We start from the raw sequence: 16,285 nt of genomic DNA on the forward strand, positions 1-16,285 counted from the left end.
TTAATTTATACAATTTTACATTCACATTTATTTATCTAATACAATGAAAATACAAAGGAAAAAGTTAAAGTGTCTCCAATAAGTATAAGGATATAGCTAGCTTTTTTTCCCATTTTTTCTTTTTAACTTTTTTAACCCTCTATATTCCACTCATTTTTAAACTACTGTTGTCCAACAACATTTATATAATCACAGTGTTTCCACATCAAAACTGATGGTAAGTACATGTCCGCAGGGAACTTTAAAAATTTTTTTTAACAATTTAAATTGCTCTAATGCTGCAGTCAAAGCTGTTAATATCTTACTTAAAGCAGTAATGACCTATCAAGCACGGGCTGCACCACAAGTCCATTCGTGTGCCCCATCATTTCAGAGCCAGATACTATTGACTGGGGAGAGGGAGAGGAGGGGAATTTGGACAGCTTTTTCTGGATCTTGGTTCTTCAGGAAGAGGCGAGAAGCATGCTAAAGCCTCATGCTAGGGTTCAGCTCTCCCACCTCCACACGTGTGGATTCAGCCTCCAACCAGAAATATTTAACAGCAAGACTGTATGGACTGACCCCCTGGCTTCTGCTCCCAGCCCTCGTGGCACACAAGAGCAGCCCCCCTCGGTGGAAAGCACTGTCCCATCACAAGGATGCCGATCATCCTCCTCCCCCTTCCAAATGTGTGGGGAAACTCCCGCTACAGAGAGTCGACAGCAATGGTTGGAAAAGAGAAATTCATTCCCAGTCTGGCAAGCTACCAGTTCATTGCAGCACTAGTAGTGATACAGAGCCCCATCTCCCTCCCCATGTCCTGTCCCGAGGTGTAGCCAGCAGGGTCTCTGGGCACGGCTAAGTGGTCCGCAGGTTGGAGCCTGGAGGGTTGCTGACAGACTTTTGCAAGTTGCTGATGTTGAAGCTTTGCAAAGACGCGGCCCCCACGGGCTGGAACTGGCCGAGCTGCGGCGGCGCCGGCGTCCCCGGCCCGCTCCAGGGCGGGGGGAAGGACGCTGCCGGGTAACCGTACTGCTGCGGGGGGCACATGGCCTTGCTGAAGGGACCTAAAGAGGTAGCTGATGCTGCAGGGATGGGTGTAGCACCCAGGGAAGATGTCATAGAGATACAGAGCTGACCTGGTGCCGAGAACTTCCTTGCCATTCCAGGGCCCTGAAAGGGAATCCAACAACCAAGAAAACTTTAACTGTGGAACTTTAAAAACCATCAGTCCACCCCTTGGTCTACAATGGGTATTCACAGGCCAGGTCATGACCCTCCCCTTGAGATTTCCCCTTCCCTTCCAGAGCAGGCAGTACATCCTCCACAAGAAGAGCCAGCCAGCAGTGGCTATTATTAGTCCTCATTGGTTTGAAGGGGAGAAGGCAATGATTTTTTTGATGTCGTTTTGGGTAAGAGCGCATGTGGCCGCAAATAGCGTGGATAGGGCCCCTAGGCATAGGCACAAGGTCAGGGCAGTTTGGTTGCTGCTGAATAGGGCTGTTGTTGCTGTCCCAGCTATGTTTGAAACCCCAGGGAGACAGAAGGACCCCCACCACACCCCTCAGGGTCCCAGCTCACCTCGTAGTTGCTGTGCCCTTTGCCAACTTTCTTGCCAGAGAGGTTCATGGCGTCGCGAGCCCAGTTGTCCACCAGCTTGTGCAGGTCGTCGGTGAAGGTGCCCTTGCGGCTGGAGGCGATGGCCGGGGGCTGGCTCTGGGGAGCCTGGCTGTTCACTGCAGCCCCCACGGTGTTGGTGCTGCTGGTCCCTACAAACACAAACACAGCCATCACACTGGGCTCGGCGCTGGCCTGCCTCTAGTGCATTCAGCAGCTGTGGAAATGGCACACCAGGAGTTAAAATGCCATGCAAATTAATTCTGAGCTTCAATTCCAGGACACACTGAAGTGGGAACTGCAAGGGCTCCTACAGGCATTTTCTCAGAATGTTTCACAGATGGGTTTACTTTGCAAGAAGGGCTGCAAGTGGTCATCCTAAGAGGGGAGCGGCAGCAGCCTACAGGTGTTTGTAGGAGAAAAAGGACATTAGATTTCAGCACTGAGTGATGGTACAGGCACGTCGCTCTCTCATCCTACACCTTTAACCAGCAGCAACCACTACTGGTACAGGTCAGTTCCATCTTGGAGGACAATGCTGGATGCTGAATAAGGAGCAGTAAAATCAGCATCACCAGCTGCTCTGTAGCAAATTATCTCCACTTTGTGAAATTAAGAGAAAAATTCACCCAGTTTACAAAAAAAAAAAAGAAAAAAGCCAAACAGCAACTGCTGTTTCCCACAGCTGCCATACTTATGTTCTTGAGGATAACCAAATGGGACTGTCTTCATCCACCAAACAGCCAGGATCTGCAGGAAAGTTCTGCACTGCATTAAAGTTTGCTTTTTGCCTCTAAAAGCATTTTTTTGCCATTATGTTCAGATTTCCTAAGTCAGAAGAATAAGCATTTGAGGTCCAAACAACTAATACAGCTTAAAGAAGGCTGAAGTGAGGGTATTCCTCAGACAAGCTGACAGGTTTCTCTTTTCACTGCAAGAACACAAAACCCCTTCATATAAATGCCAGGTTTCAGTTCTGCTAGAAAGCTTGCTGAACATTATCCTGTGGGGGGGGAAAACCAACCTAGAAGGTTTGTTTTGCATAGATTTCCTATGCCACTCATTTATAAAGAAGTAACTACACTCCAATCTAGGTTTTTAAAAGGCAGAGCTCATAACACAAAGCAAAGAAGTGGTGTATCACCTAGGATCCTAAATTCCCAGCAGTACTGCAAAGTATCCTCATTCACAGCTGTGCAAGTGCCAGTTTATCACTACAGCAGACCCAGCAACAAAATCAGCATCAGCAGGGCTAAAGACAGCACTGCTTGCACTCACCCTGACCTATTCCTCAAGTTCCTCAAATATTTCTACTTGCTCCCTGAGGAGACTGCACCTGGGAAATCCATGAACACCTGAGTTGATGGCAGGCATTTCTGAAGGGAAGCCATTGAGGGGGATCACAGAAATGCCAGCAATGAACATCACATCTCTACTGCAAAGGCCCAATGACAGAATCCCTGTCTCTTGCCTGGCAGTTCCTTCATCTGTCCCACTTTCCCTGGCCATCAGCCACATTCCTTGCCACCACTGTATCAAAGAAAGAACTGGTTCCAAAGCCCTGCAGGAATGTTTCGTACTGAGGAGTGGATTAGGAAGGTGACATACTTACTATGCAGGACAAATAAAGTGTTACTGCCTCTAGTAGTGCTGAGGAGGGAAGGACACTGATCCCACCAGCTCCAGCTCAAGCATGGAAGTGGCTCCTGGGCTGGTGCCCACAGGAGTTGTTAGTGGGGGCAGACATGCAAGAACACAGGGCAAGGGAGGAGAAAGGTTCCCTGAGCAGAGAGTGAGAGGAGCAGGGACACACTGGGTGCTGCAAGGAAAGTGCTGTGAAATAACAAGAACCTCAGGCATGCACCGTGTGGGAAGGGCTCTGGATACAACCATTTGATAAGAACAATGATGTGAAAGGTAAAGTTAAATACAAATGAGGCAAAAGCAAGGAAGAGGTTACTTGTGGGAGGGGGAACACTGCCAAAACCAGTAATAACCACACTCCACCATGAGGTGCATGCAGGAATTGACACACTTGCTCTCATCCTCTTCAGGATGGCCAGAATCCACTTGTGCCATTTCACATTTCCACTTTAATCACTAGGTACTCTGGATCCTGGACCTACACCAGAGTTTCCTCAGCTTACAGAAGGGGGAAAGTCAATCAAGGCATAGACTACAGCACTTTCAGCTGAAGAGATGAAAGATCCCTTAGGGGAATTCAAGAGTTTTCCAAAGAACTAGATTGGTTCAGGGTGACAAAGGCTGCCAGAGCTTTGCCTCCCAGAGTGGCTTAGTCAGAGAGCTCCAGTCTCAAGTCAAAGACACAATGGCCTCCAGCAGAGCTCTCACCTAAGGTTCATTTACAACTGACTTGTCAGGAATTTTACATTTGAGCTCTGACACTCAGTGCTTGCAGAAAGTGCCATCCAGAAGAGGCTGAAAAGCAAGTGCTTCAACTTGTGGCATTCATGGAAACAACCCCCACATTCCTGCTCGGTCACAGCAGCCATCCCCAGTTCTGCTCTGACATGAGGCATCTCAAGTGAAACAGGCTCTCTCTCTCCAGCCCACTACCTATAATGCCTTCATTCTGCTCTTGGATTTTTTCCCCATAAACCACAGTCAAATGACACCTTTAAAACAGTCTTATATGACATGTGCACACACAGGCTTTTCTGAACATCTCTTGCTTTGGGAGACACACTGGAGATCTCTGATGGCTTTCTCTGAGGCTTTTAAAACATTGGAGGGGTGTCTGCAATTGGATCCATCACTGAGGTGATAAGCCCCATCAAATCCCAACCCAAGCAGCTGCTCTGAGTACAGCTCCAGCGGGTTACAATGAGCAACTGACCCTGATGTCACTGTCACCAGTGAGAGCAGAGCTCCACAGGGAAGGGGAGGCTCTGCCTGCCTCCACCTGGCTGCAAAGGCAGCACCAGCCTAGCCAATATTCTAAGGACAGAGCACACATTAGAGGGCATAACACAGACAGACAGATGCTGTGCTGGAGACAGAGTCAGGGACATAAGGCTTCAGTGACCAGGAAAAGCTGATGAATAGATTTACAATCAGGAATTGGAGATAACAGAAATAAGATAATTACTACAGAGCTGGTTGCAAGGACAGACTTTTTTCACCATCTTCCCTGAAGCACAAAGAGAGAGTAATTTGTTAAAGATAAGAGAAACAGTGAGAAATGTTTAGTATCAGGAAACATTACAAAAAGCTTGGTGAGAAACAGAGGACACAGCACAGCAGGGCTTTAACAGTCACTACTGGGACAATCCAGACAAACCCAAAGACTCGTGTGACAGTTTAATCACAAAGAGAAGAGGCCCAGCCTCCTACATTTATTCTTCCTAATTCCCAAACCATTGTGAAGAATGGCAGGAGACACTGAGGTCACAACTGTTATCAAACAGTCACAACTGTGGCTGTTATCACAGAAGGAAAAGCAAGGACATACTCAATTTTTGCCAGGACCTAGGAAGCATTTTAGAACTATCAAATTTCAACCAGCAACAGATTTATTTGATAGGTCAAGTGCTTTTAGTTTGTCACCCTCTTTTCTCAGATGTGTGAAAACAGTTCAGGCATTCCCTGCCAAGCTGTACCACTCTGTTTCTCCAGCTGCACAGTTAAAAGCATCAATCACTGCACTGTTTCCTCAACAGCACTGATTCCAAGCCAGTATCTTCTCCAGCTGTCACTCTCCACAGCAGCAACAGCACCTCAAGGACAGGGCTCCAGGAAGCAAGCAGCCTGCAGCCAGCCAGGGGCCAGGCCAAGCTGAGCCATGCCAAGTACTACCTGCTTTTACAGGACAGCTACAACACCCTTTTCAAAAGGAATCTGCTTCCCTTAGCATCAGTCCCAGAAGCACGAGACACACATGCCAAAGGACTCTTATAGCCAGATGAGAGCCAATTTACAGCAAGCCTAGGCCTTGGAAGTAAATTATACTCTCATTTATTCAATTCAATGTCAATTCTAGAAACAGACTGGCTGTTCTTCATGTTCCCTTCCCCCAAAAAAGAATTTTAAGTTAGCTTTGGTAAGAATTTAACTTCTTCCAAGAAAGGAACGTTAAATCTGGATAGTGCAGATGTCAGTGCACATTTGCACTTTAATATACACAGCAAAAACATTTAAAGTTGCTAAATTTGAAAAATTAAATCATTTCAGTGCTTAGATCCCAAACCCAGTGAAGTGGGTTGGTTAGTGCAAAACTGAACAGCCAGGAAGAGGTTTCCCTCCTTTCCTTTCTCAGAGGACAGGGCTGTTCATTGCAGCTGTCTCTGCAGAAGGGCAGGCCCAGCTCCCACACACAGCCCTGCCAAGCACAGCAAGACACAGGATGCAGATGTGTGGCACTGCCATGCAGTGCAGCAGCCAGGGGGCTCCTGACAGCACCCCAAACTTCCTCACACCGAGTCATTCCAGAGGGTGGGAAACAAAGGTAGGACATTTAAAGGGTCCAGCATGGGAGATATTGCAGCACTCCCAATAAAAAGCGTCACACCAGCAGCCTTGGCTCAAGCATTTTGTTATTTCAGCCACATCAGAAGTTTGAGGCTCTCTTGTAAGTCTGGACTAATCTAAGTACAAATGAGAGGATTCTGAAAAGAGCTGCAAGCTAGCTTGTGAGGGCTGACAGGATGTCTAGAAATGTCTATTTACCCATTTTTAATGCTACTTGTTTTATATTTAATTTATCTCCAACTCACAGGAAAAACTTCTAAACCTGAGCCCATTAGTAGGTAAGGTTCTTTTGATTTTGCCTGGATTTATTCTCTAATTATTTTAAAACCCCTCTAACACTTGGATCTTTAGCCAGCCATCTGGTAATGAACACAAGTCATCACTGCAAGCTGCCTACAGGTGGCATCAAAGCTCTCCACTGCCACCAGCTTTGGGGACACACATCCAACTTGTGCTGCAAGCACACTGCCAGGGAGGGCAACAATCCCCCCACCACTGCTGAACTGTCCAGCTAAGGGATAACCTGGAAAACAAATCTTCCTCCATCTTCCACTACAAAGATTATCCCCCCTACAAGTCTCACGTCATTTAATTTTGCTGAAGCAAAATTACCAATGGGCCTTGCTAAGTCTCCCCAGTTTGTGTCATTTCACTGACCTATCCTGAAAGTTTCCTCTCAAGGTTTAGAGAAAATCAGTGCTTGCTATAGTGAGTTTAACAGCAGAGAACACCAAACATGAGAACCCAAACTTCCAAAGGTGTGCTAAGAGCAGCTGAGCTGAGCCATGGGATGGGAGGGAATACAAGGTGGCAGATGAAGATGGGCTGCATGAAACAGATCCAAGCAGCAGAAACAAAAACCAAAAAGACAAAACAAAAACCAGACAAGGAAGGAGTAAAGGTGTTACACACAAAGAGCCAAGCAGGGCGTACTCAGAAATCGGGTCCTCCTGCCACCAGGCTTGAAGGTCACTCTCTCAGATGCACAGTTAAACTTCGCACAGCCTGTGAGAAAACAAGAACAGGGAGAACAGAGAAAGGAGAGGAGAGGAGACACAACACCACTACAAGATGTTAGCAACTTGAAGTTGGAAGGATGAAATGCAATCACGACACACAAGAATAAGTCTCAAAGTGCAGACCAAGGAGTACAGAGACAATATACGGAGTGAAGAGACTCCCTCCAGCACCTCCAGACACGAGGCCAGGGCTGCACTGCTCCTCTCCAGGACATAACCCAACTCTAAACTTGCAATCTATAGGAAAGCCAAATCCTGGCAAAAGTACCCAGTTTTTAAATGGTACTGCACAACTCTGGATGCAGGGAGATGATTCAAGTAGCTCCAAAAGGCCTGAAATATTTCCTAATAAAAAACTCTATAAAAACTTCTTCCTTAAAGTCTGTTTCCATTTTCTGTATGCACTTCTTCAGTTTCAGCAAAAACACACATTAGAATTGATGTATTCAAACTGTCTATGGCAAAGCTTTTCAAAAAGATGTGCAGAGAGGAAAAAAAACCTACAACAGCTAAGTTCAGATAAGTAAAGGAATCATCCCCTAACGACAAGAAAAAAAACCCCTCCTTTACTGACTAAATCAGAGCTGTGCCTGAGAAATTATTTGATAACATACTAATAACAAGCTACCCACTACCTGAGAAACCTGACTACATGACCAATTTACTACTCCCACCATTTCATGCTCCTACACTGACTCTTCTTTCCAGGATAACGCACAATTAAAGAACATGAGCCTTTTTTTACCTTTTACTGTTAAAAACTCCATTGACAGCAACAGCCAAACCAGCTAGGAAGTCTAAAAGGACTATGACTCTGAGTCTTTGCAAACTCCAACCATTTCAGTTATCTGTTGACTTCAAGCCTGTCCTGCCCCTTCCTTGGTCTGATTTCCAACCCCCCAGTCTCATTGGTCTCTGAGCCAACACCTTTCCCAGGTCAGCAGAATTGGCTGCTGCCACCACCCCACTGCCCTCCCTTGTGCTGTCAGACCTTCAACCACCTCACACTTGACCTGAGTGAGAAGCTACAAACTAGCCAACAACATCCTTATCAGCCTCCAACAAAAGCTGGGGACCCCAGAGCCACTTTACTCCAGGAATTAAAAATCAAGTGTCATAAAGTCTACAATTAAATTTCACTGCTAATGACACCAATTGCAATTGGAGTCTTACCTTGGCCTGGCGCCGAGAGGCTCGGTACCGAGAGGGCACCATCACTGGTGAAGGCAGAGTAGAGATTTTCACTGGAAGGTGAAGGTTTCAGGGGCTGTAACAAATGGTTCTGCCCAGTCTCTGGCACACTGCCAGGAGGATGAAGGGTCTGCTGAGGGGGCAAGACTGATGGTGCACTTTGAGCTGACAGGTTGCCTAGAGGAAGAAGGAAGGCAAAAAGTTTTGGTTTGCATATATTTCTGAACCTGATCAAGCATGACAATCCAGGCAAGAGTAGGAGAGGCAGGGGGAGAGAACTACTCCAATTCCTGAGAAAGCAGTGAGATGAGAAAAAATCCCCAGTTTTAAGACAACTCTGTTGTGGTTTATGTGCTCACAGAGCTTCTCTATCACACAGCAAAGCAGAAATGAGCAGGGTGAGTGGATACAGAAATCTCAGCATGACGTGGAATTACCAAAGTGAATACACAAGAAGCAGTATCAAATATTTCTGCTGGCACTGCTGGCCCTCCAACACTGCTCCTGCTGCAGGACTGGAGAATCTCCAATTACCCAGAGAGTATCCGTCACCCACATCACTCAATCAGTAAACAGAATTAGTTCCTGAGTTCTGTTTATCAGAAAAATGGTCTTAGTAAGAAAGGAAGCCTTGACAATTGAAACTGGTTCTCCGTTTGTAAGTACAACAAATCTTCAATTCCATGAAAAAACACCACTATATTAACTCACATCCACTGGGAGTTGCTGCAGTGTAAGGACACCAGTAATATCATGCTTAAGTGGTACTAAATTAGAAAAAAATTCTCTGCAGATGACTAAAGAGACCAGACCCATTCTGCAAAATCAGTTGCAGGAGGGAACAAGCACAGTTTATCTTTAAAAACCAAACTTTTCTGCCATACTGTAAATTTACACTTTTCTTCCTAGTCAGAGCCCAATGACTGACATAAAAAAACACAAACCACAACTTTAAAACTGCTCTTTCAGTGGACTGAAAAAGTCTCAAGCAAGACTACCAAACGGCAAAAGTAATTTCAAAAATTATGAAAGAAATTCAGGGAGGAACTGTTACACAGACACACACACACTTTCCTCAAAAGAAAAGACAAAGATAGAATGAGAATGAGAGATGGTACTTGGTCTGTTTTATCTGCTAACAATATTGAAGGAAGCCTCACCTGATAGCTGAGGGCTTTTATGTCCCTGGGAGCTGCTTCGACTGGACTTGCTGCCTTTTCCTTTCGTCGGTCGTCTCCTCCTTCCTGACAGGGGTGCAGCTGGGGGAATAATGACTGCAGGTGGAGCCTTGCCCAGCTTCACATAGAGTGACTCAATCTCCTGCTTCTGGCGGCTCTGCAGCTCCTGGATCTCTTTAAGGTGCCTAACAAGTTACAAAACAGTGGGATTTACAGGAATTCTATGTATACACAGAGCTGCAAACAATTCCTCCCCTCCAGTCGAGCCAGAGCTGCTTCTTTGGTCAAACTCTCAAATATTTAAGAAAGAAGTAAATAAATCTTTTCCACTAAATAATAACCACAGAACACTCGCCATTTTCCAGTGTGCTCTAGCCCTGGCTAGAATTCCAAAACTATGTTCCCAACACTGCAATCACAAAACCAGAATAAACAGAAGTACAAAAAAAGCATTCAAATGCTACAGGAATAGCTAGATTACTCATTTTCTCAAACATATGGCCTTGGAGACTTCTACACTAGTATTGCCTTACAATTTGTTTCAGAGCAGTTGCATACACAGGATTTAAAACTGCCAGCTACTCTAAGAAATAGTACAACTTTCAGTATAAATAAATTAGTAGGTCACATTGCTTCACTTCTAAATTCTTCTTCTGAGCCAACAAGGTCTCTTCAGGAAAAGAACCATTAGAAATGCCAGAAATGCAGAGACTTGTGTGTCATTTTCAAACAACACTAGGTTTTTCCCACTAACTCCAGTGATATGCAAATCTTTCTTAGATCTACAGTCTTATCCATAGTACAGCTGGCAATCTACACACAATAAGGTCACAGGGTAGAAAATTCAGCCCAACAAACAAGTGGGCTCTTTTGTTATAAGTTATACTGCTTTCCCACTAAAGAACCTTGCTTCCCACATAAATGCTGACAACGGCTCCTGACACTTAGCAAAGCGTAAGGGAAGAACAGGTGAAATTCATTTTAATGCTGTTACATCTATTCCATACACAGCCACCCAAAGGAGAAGCCTTACTTCCATCCAACCATTACAACCACCCAAAGAAAAACCACCCTTACTTCTCCCGCAACCGACGGAGTTCCAACTTCAAGTCTTCATCTTCAATATCCGACTCATTGTCACTGCTCATGTAGGAGGAGTTGAAGGAGTTGCTGAGGCTCTGAACAGGGAGGCTGATCTTTGATCCCAGGTGCTGGACAGAGTCTGGGCTCCCTGAGCCATCATCCAAATCCTTAGCCATGCCACTGAGGAAAGCGACCTCCGGATCAGAGGATGGACCATTCATTTGTGGGGACTGCCTGGACTCCAACTCTTTCTTCGGAGCTGCAGCTGAAGAAGCAACTTGTTCCAAGCCCACAGAGAGAGGAAGAGTCACCGGCTCTTTCTCCGCACAGCTGACCTCATCCCGAGCCTTGGACACGGAGAAGCGCCCCACTTGGTCCGTGGCCGTGGTCACCTGGAAGCGCCCAACCTTGGTGGCCTGAGCAGCGTCTGCCAGCGCGGGAGCTGCCCCAGGAATGCCATCCACCACATCCAAGGGGGTGGCAGCCACAGCCCCGCTCTTCCCAGCCTGCTTCACCAGCGTGCTCTCTGGGCTACTGCCAGAAAGGCTTGAAGAATCACTGGAGGTGGTTTCAAATTGCACTGGCTTCGCGTCAGGTTTGTCACCCTCTTTTAGCACATCATCCACTGCCACCGAGACCTATAATAGAAATACAATCATGCAGACTTCCTTAGTTTTTCCTTAACGTGCTGCTTTTATTTCCCTTAATGGTAAGACGCATCTGAGAGGGGAAAATAACTCATTTCCTAGGTATGCCACAAAGCAAGCCACTGCTTCCCACCAGGCAAAACACTGCCACAAAGCAGCATTCTTGTAATCTGGAGGATTAACTCCAAGAAACAGCAGCCTCAGATGGGGCCTCCTTCACCAGCAGGACAGAACACAGTGAACATCCCAGCCCTGATAGTGAAAGAGCAGCCCAACATTAAAGACCAAGGCCAACACCTGATGAAACCCCATGTTCACAACTCCAGGCCTGCACAGACTGTGCAATCTCTGCCCTGAATGGAAACAGCATCTGCAGACCTGCTTTCACAATCTCTACGAGGACAGCAAAGTGCTGCACATGGCACACTGAGCTGGCACTGCCAGGAAGCACCCAAAGAAGCTGCACCAAGAGCCAAGTGAGTTTAGCAGCTGGTACCTGAAACCGCCCCATCTTCAGCACACTGGCTCCTGCAGCACACACAGCATTGCCCTCTCCATCACCTGCTGCCAAAGCTGAGGAAAAGGAAAATGGGATTAAAACAACAATGAGCAACATATTATTTCAACTCCAACCATTTCTTTTTATGTACTTCAAATTCAAGTAGCTGTTAACTCCAAAGAGGCTTCTAGACTCAAAGCACCACATTAAAATGTTAATTATTGTTAAGTCGAAGCATTTTTCTACAAACCTTCCCTGCACAGTGTATTTGGCAAAACTACACTTTCAGGCAACAAAAAAAAGCACACTCATTTCAGAGATGTGAAATAGACAACTAATAAAAATAGAGCTTTATGAAAGAAAAAACTTATTTTGATTCAATACCCAGAGTGACTACCTAAATTTCACAACACTGGGGACAAATTATTCACCAAAAAGGGGCAAGTTGAAGAAATGCTATAAGCCACATTTACTCAAAGCAGTCTATCTGAAGCTCTCCAAGTTGGATTTTTAGGTGTCAGCTCCTAATTTTGTTGCTCTGTGCACTGGCAGTATAAAGTTACAAAGCTGAGAAATAACATTCTATTTTTAAATCAGTTCTATTGGACAGCTTGCTCTGTTTATTAAGCAACTTCCCAGTATGTTTACCTTTACTTTCTAAATTTAAAAGACAAAATCCAACTAACTCTATAGCAGACTAATGCATTCCACATTATAGTTCACCAATGTCCCAAAATTAGAGTATATAATTTATTTTCCTTCACAGTTTTATTGGCTTCTGAAGGTTTGTTATTCAACTTCAGAAGCCCACACATGTTAAATAGTGTTTACTAGACAGCTCAAGAAAAAATTTCAGCACCATATTAACAGCTTCTTTTAAAAATAGAATATTTAAAAAAATGAAAACAAATAGATGAATAATGATAGGAAAATCTCAGATTATTTTTCAAGTGTTTGTATTCCCCCCGCAGTAACTCAATCCATACAGATTTGAAAATCATTGATCATCCAGACTTGAACTGGTGATCAGCCAGCCAACCTTCAGTTGTTCTAAAGCAGAAAGAAGTCTGGGTCTCTTACTACCTTACTTAAATTTTTACTAGTTTAAGCTTGGCTTCTCTGTTGAAACAGAAATGAAACACCCTTAGGGTAAGGGAGAGGTATCCTACATGCAGAACACAGTGTAATGACACAAAATGGGTCCTATTGCTGTTGCCAGGAACATAGCACATGACAGAAAACAGTTCCTTCAAGTCCTGATACTGTACCCTAGCAGCAGAGTAGAGATTCTTTTTGACTCTTAATTTAGCATTTTGGAAAGCTTTAACTCCTAAATGAGTCACTACAATACACAAGTATCTATCAGTCCCCCTCCTCATGGCCCACAGGGGAAAACTTCAGTCTGGCTACTAAAAACTAATAAAATGCCCTGAAGGAACTGCCATTCCATAACTCAGTAGAAAAGGCTGTAACCTTCCAAGTGGTTATTCTGTTCCATTTTGATTTCTATCTCCGTGCTGAGGAATCACCTAAAGTAATCATGGCTGTCTTACCATCCTTCAGACTCTGTGTTGCTGTGGACACCGGCCCAGTAACCACTGTTGATGCTACTGAGGGCACAGACTGCAGGTTCAGGGAGGAAAAGAAAATAAATTAAAATACTTAGCAGTTTCATTGAATGCCAACAAACCCAACATACTCCATATTACGTAATTTTTTTGCTTCCAACAAAGTATGATACATGAAAAGACAAATGCAAGACAAGAGATTTTACAGGCCTTATAACCCTGAGGCTGTGAGCAGACCACCCCTTGGCCTGTGCAGAAATAATACAAGTGGCATAAATAGCCACTTGTATTGTCAGTCATTGTCTGCATTCAGTATCCAAAGCTCTTTAACAGAGGCTTTTAAAATTTCAGATCCACACTGGAAACAGCCCTCCCAAATTAAGACTGACATATCACATATTGCTTTTTAGTTCTCTTTCCCTTTATTCCTCTGTCACATCCATTTCTAGTTTGCTGACATCACCAGGAAAGTTGGAATAACAACTAATACCAAAAAACAGCCTCAGGAAATGACATAATCTATTGCAATATACAGACTTTCCCGATTTTGGTTGACTCAGTCCCAAAAACTGGAAGATGACTCTGAATTTTTATTTTTAAAGGTCTAAATACTGGTGTAGTGATATTAAAGGCAGTGACCTAAGAGTATGACTTTGGAAAAACACTGAGGTTTTCCAAGACTACTGAACTGCCAACATTGCAAACATACACAGGCAGGAGCAGATGTCACTGGCACAGTCTCTGGACTAAGGGTTCTTCTCAGCTGAGCATCCAGATCTTCCAGTGGCTGTTGGGACTGAGAAAGAAAAGAGTAAAACAGTGTCCCAGCTCAGGAAAAACAAAAGCATTGTTGAGAAACAGACATATTCAATACTAAAATTTAAAGCAATCATTCCAGCTTGCATATTTCTGTCTAGCTTCCTTCCTACACATTTAGATTTAACATGTATAGCATGGTAAGACTGGAAACAACTCACGCAACATACTTGTTTAAAAACAACAAAACACAAAAATTAACTGGAACTTAAAGAAAAATAAACTCTACAATACCACTCAAAACCAATGAAGCAAGAAAAAACCCTCAAGTTCCCTCAGAGAGGCTATATAGATGGATTGACTTGGAAAGGATGGAGAGGGGCAGAATCTCTCAAGTATGCTTATTACTTAGATTTCAGCTATTTCAGTTAGAATACAAGATGTTTTTAAACTTGGCCAATTGGATTGGAGAAAGGAAGAGAAGAATATTTTACCTAAAAATATCTTGAAGATAAAAAAAGTCCCAAAGTCTCAAAATGACTAAATGAGGGCCATGCCCATAAGATACACTGAAAGAAGAATGTATTGTCAGATACCATTAAGCTGCAATTCTGACCCTACAGAAAAGAAATTTTCATCCACACTTGAACATCATTAATCTTTCCCAAGTACAAAAAGAAAAGCTGTATCTGTTTTTAAAACTGAAGCAGGGATCATGACAACATAAAAATAATACTACTTTCCACTCAAAGTTAGAGGTACATAATAGCATAAAGATGCTTTCAAAAGGTTGCCAGGATAACATTCTTCCTGACATGTGGATTTCAAAACAAAACCAAAGCCCTAGGAACCATAAAGCCTGTATCAATTCCATTGTACAAAAAAAAAAAAAGGCAGAAGATGCAGACTTGTATGGCTCCATTTAGAAACCCAACTGCTTAGTGACAAGTGAGGTAATTTAATCCAACACTGTAAAATAGAGGGGACATGTTACCTGAAATACTAAAAAATTCTCATCACTTATGCTCTCAAGAAGATATTTGCTTCAAGTAAACAAATGGCCACCAGAATGATCAGGAAATAAAAGATTTCCTTATGGAACAAGGGGACCAAAATGAAGCTTGAGAGATTAACCTAAATACACTTTAAAAAGCAATTAAGGAATAAATAGAACAGGTATTTAAGAGTATAGAACAGACTGTTCAAAACTGGTCTTGAGATGACGTGTATTCTGTCTGCAAATTACAAGTGTGCTACTAAGGGAAGGGGAAAAGTTGTGTAATCACCTACTGGTGACAGAAGCAGCCCAGAAGGCAAGCCTGTCTACTTTAAGACAAGCCAGTAATTTTCCAGATAGTATTATGTGATAGCAGCAAATGCTCTGAACAGTCAATTAGATTTGATTCAGTTGGTTTCCTCCAACTTTGTTTCACTCCTAGACAATCCTTCTGAGTTCAAATGAGAAGTGAAATTCACTAAGTTGTTTGCAAAGGACAAGAAGCAAGGGATCTATATTTGTGACTCTTCCATGCTACAGATCCTGCCAGAAATACCTATGACAAACAGGAAGCAGCCTTTTGCAGTGGTACTGTGGCTTGAGTCATAGAAGTGGCTACAAATGCTTTTGAGGTTAGGGGAAAATACTACTAATATACTGAGTTTCCAGCAATGAAAAGGACTATGAACTCCATAGGACTGATTTTCACCAGCTGTCTCCTGATCCATCTGATACCTGACCATGGGAAGAGTGCAGGTAACAATTATCACCAAGTTATTCTAGTCTTCAGTAAAACCATGCTTCAGAAAGAACTAACTAAAAAAGAAAAAACAGCTTCTGCCTCTGAAGTTGGGGGATAAAAAGTGTTTTTTTCTTCCTCAGTTTGGAGGAAGAAGATGCCTTGCTACTCACAGGGCAGGAATATGGCTTATAGTTCTAAGATCAAGATGTAAAAACGAGCTACTTTTAGAAAATATTTCAGCTGAAGAAGCTTTTTTTCTTCCAATTTCAGATGCCATGTGCCTTAGCTGTACAAACCACACAGAATCACAGACTGGGGTCAGGCTGGAAGGGATCACAGTGGGTCACCTGCTCCCACCTCCCTGCTCAAGCAGGGCCAGCCCAGAGCACAGGGCACAGGATTGCACCCAGCTGGTTCCTGGCTATCTCCAAAAAAGGAGATACCCTTTTGTCCACACCCTCTCTGGACAAACTGTTCCAGTGCTTGGTCACCTGCACAGCAAAGAAGTTCTTCCTCATGTT

General features: G+C 43.9%; 1 protein-coding gene across 4 annotated transcripts in view; it reads right to left on the reverse strand.

The window, feature by feature from the left end:
- Positions 1-16,285, reverse strand: part of WNK1 (WNK lysine deficient protein kinase 1) — a 96,504-nt gene continuing 80,219 nt past the window's right edge. For all 4 annotated transcript variants that reach the window (XM_058806040.1, XM_058806039.1, XM_058806043.1 and 1 more), the window contains 8 exons: positions 13,979-14,065; positions 13,255-13,324; positions 11,699-11,775; positions 10,550-11,193; positions 9,455-9,657; positions 8,277-8,471; positions 1,561-1,748; positions 1-1,152 (listed from right to left, as the gene is read on the reverse strand). In XM_058806040.1, coding sequence (XP_058662023.1) covers positions 838-1,152; positions 1,561-1,748; positions 8,277-8,471; positions 9,455-9,657; positions 10,550-11,193; positions 11,699-11,775; positions 13,255-13,324; positions 13,979-14,065 — 1,779 coding nt within the window. In that variant the 3' untranslated portion in view covers positions 1-837. The remainder of the gene's footprint in view (positions 1,153-1,560; positions 1,749-8,276; positions 8,472-9,454; positions 9,658-10,549; positions 11,194-11,698; positions 11,776-13,254; positions 13,325-13,978; positions 14,066-16,285) is intronic.

This window comes from Ammospiza caudacuta, chromosome 5, assembly GCF_027887145.1.
Source record: "Ammospiza caudacuta isolate bAmmCau1 chromosome 5, bAmmCau1.pri, whole genome shotgun sequence".
Lineage (NCBI taxonomy): Eukaryota > Metazoa > Chordata > Aves > Passeriformes > Passerellidae > Ammospiza > Ammospiza caudacuta.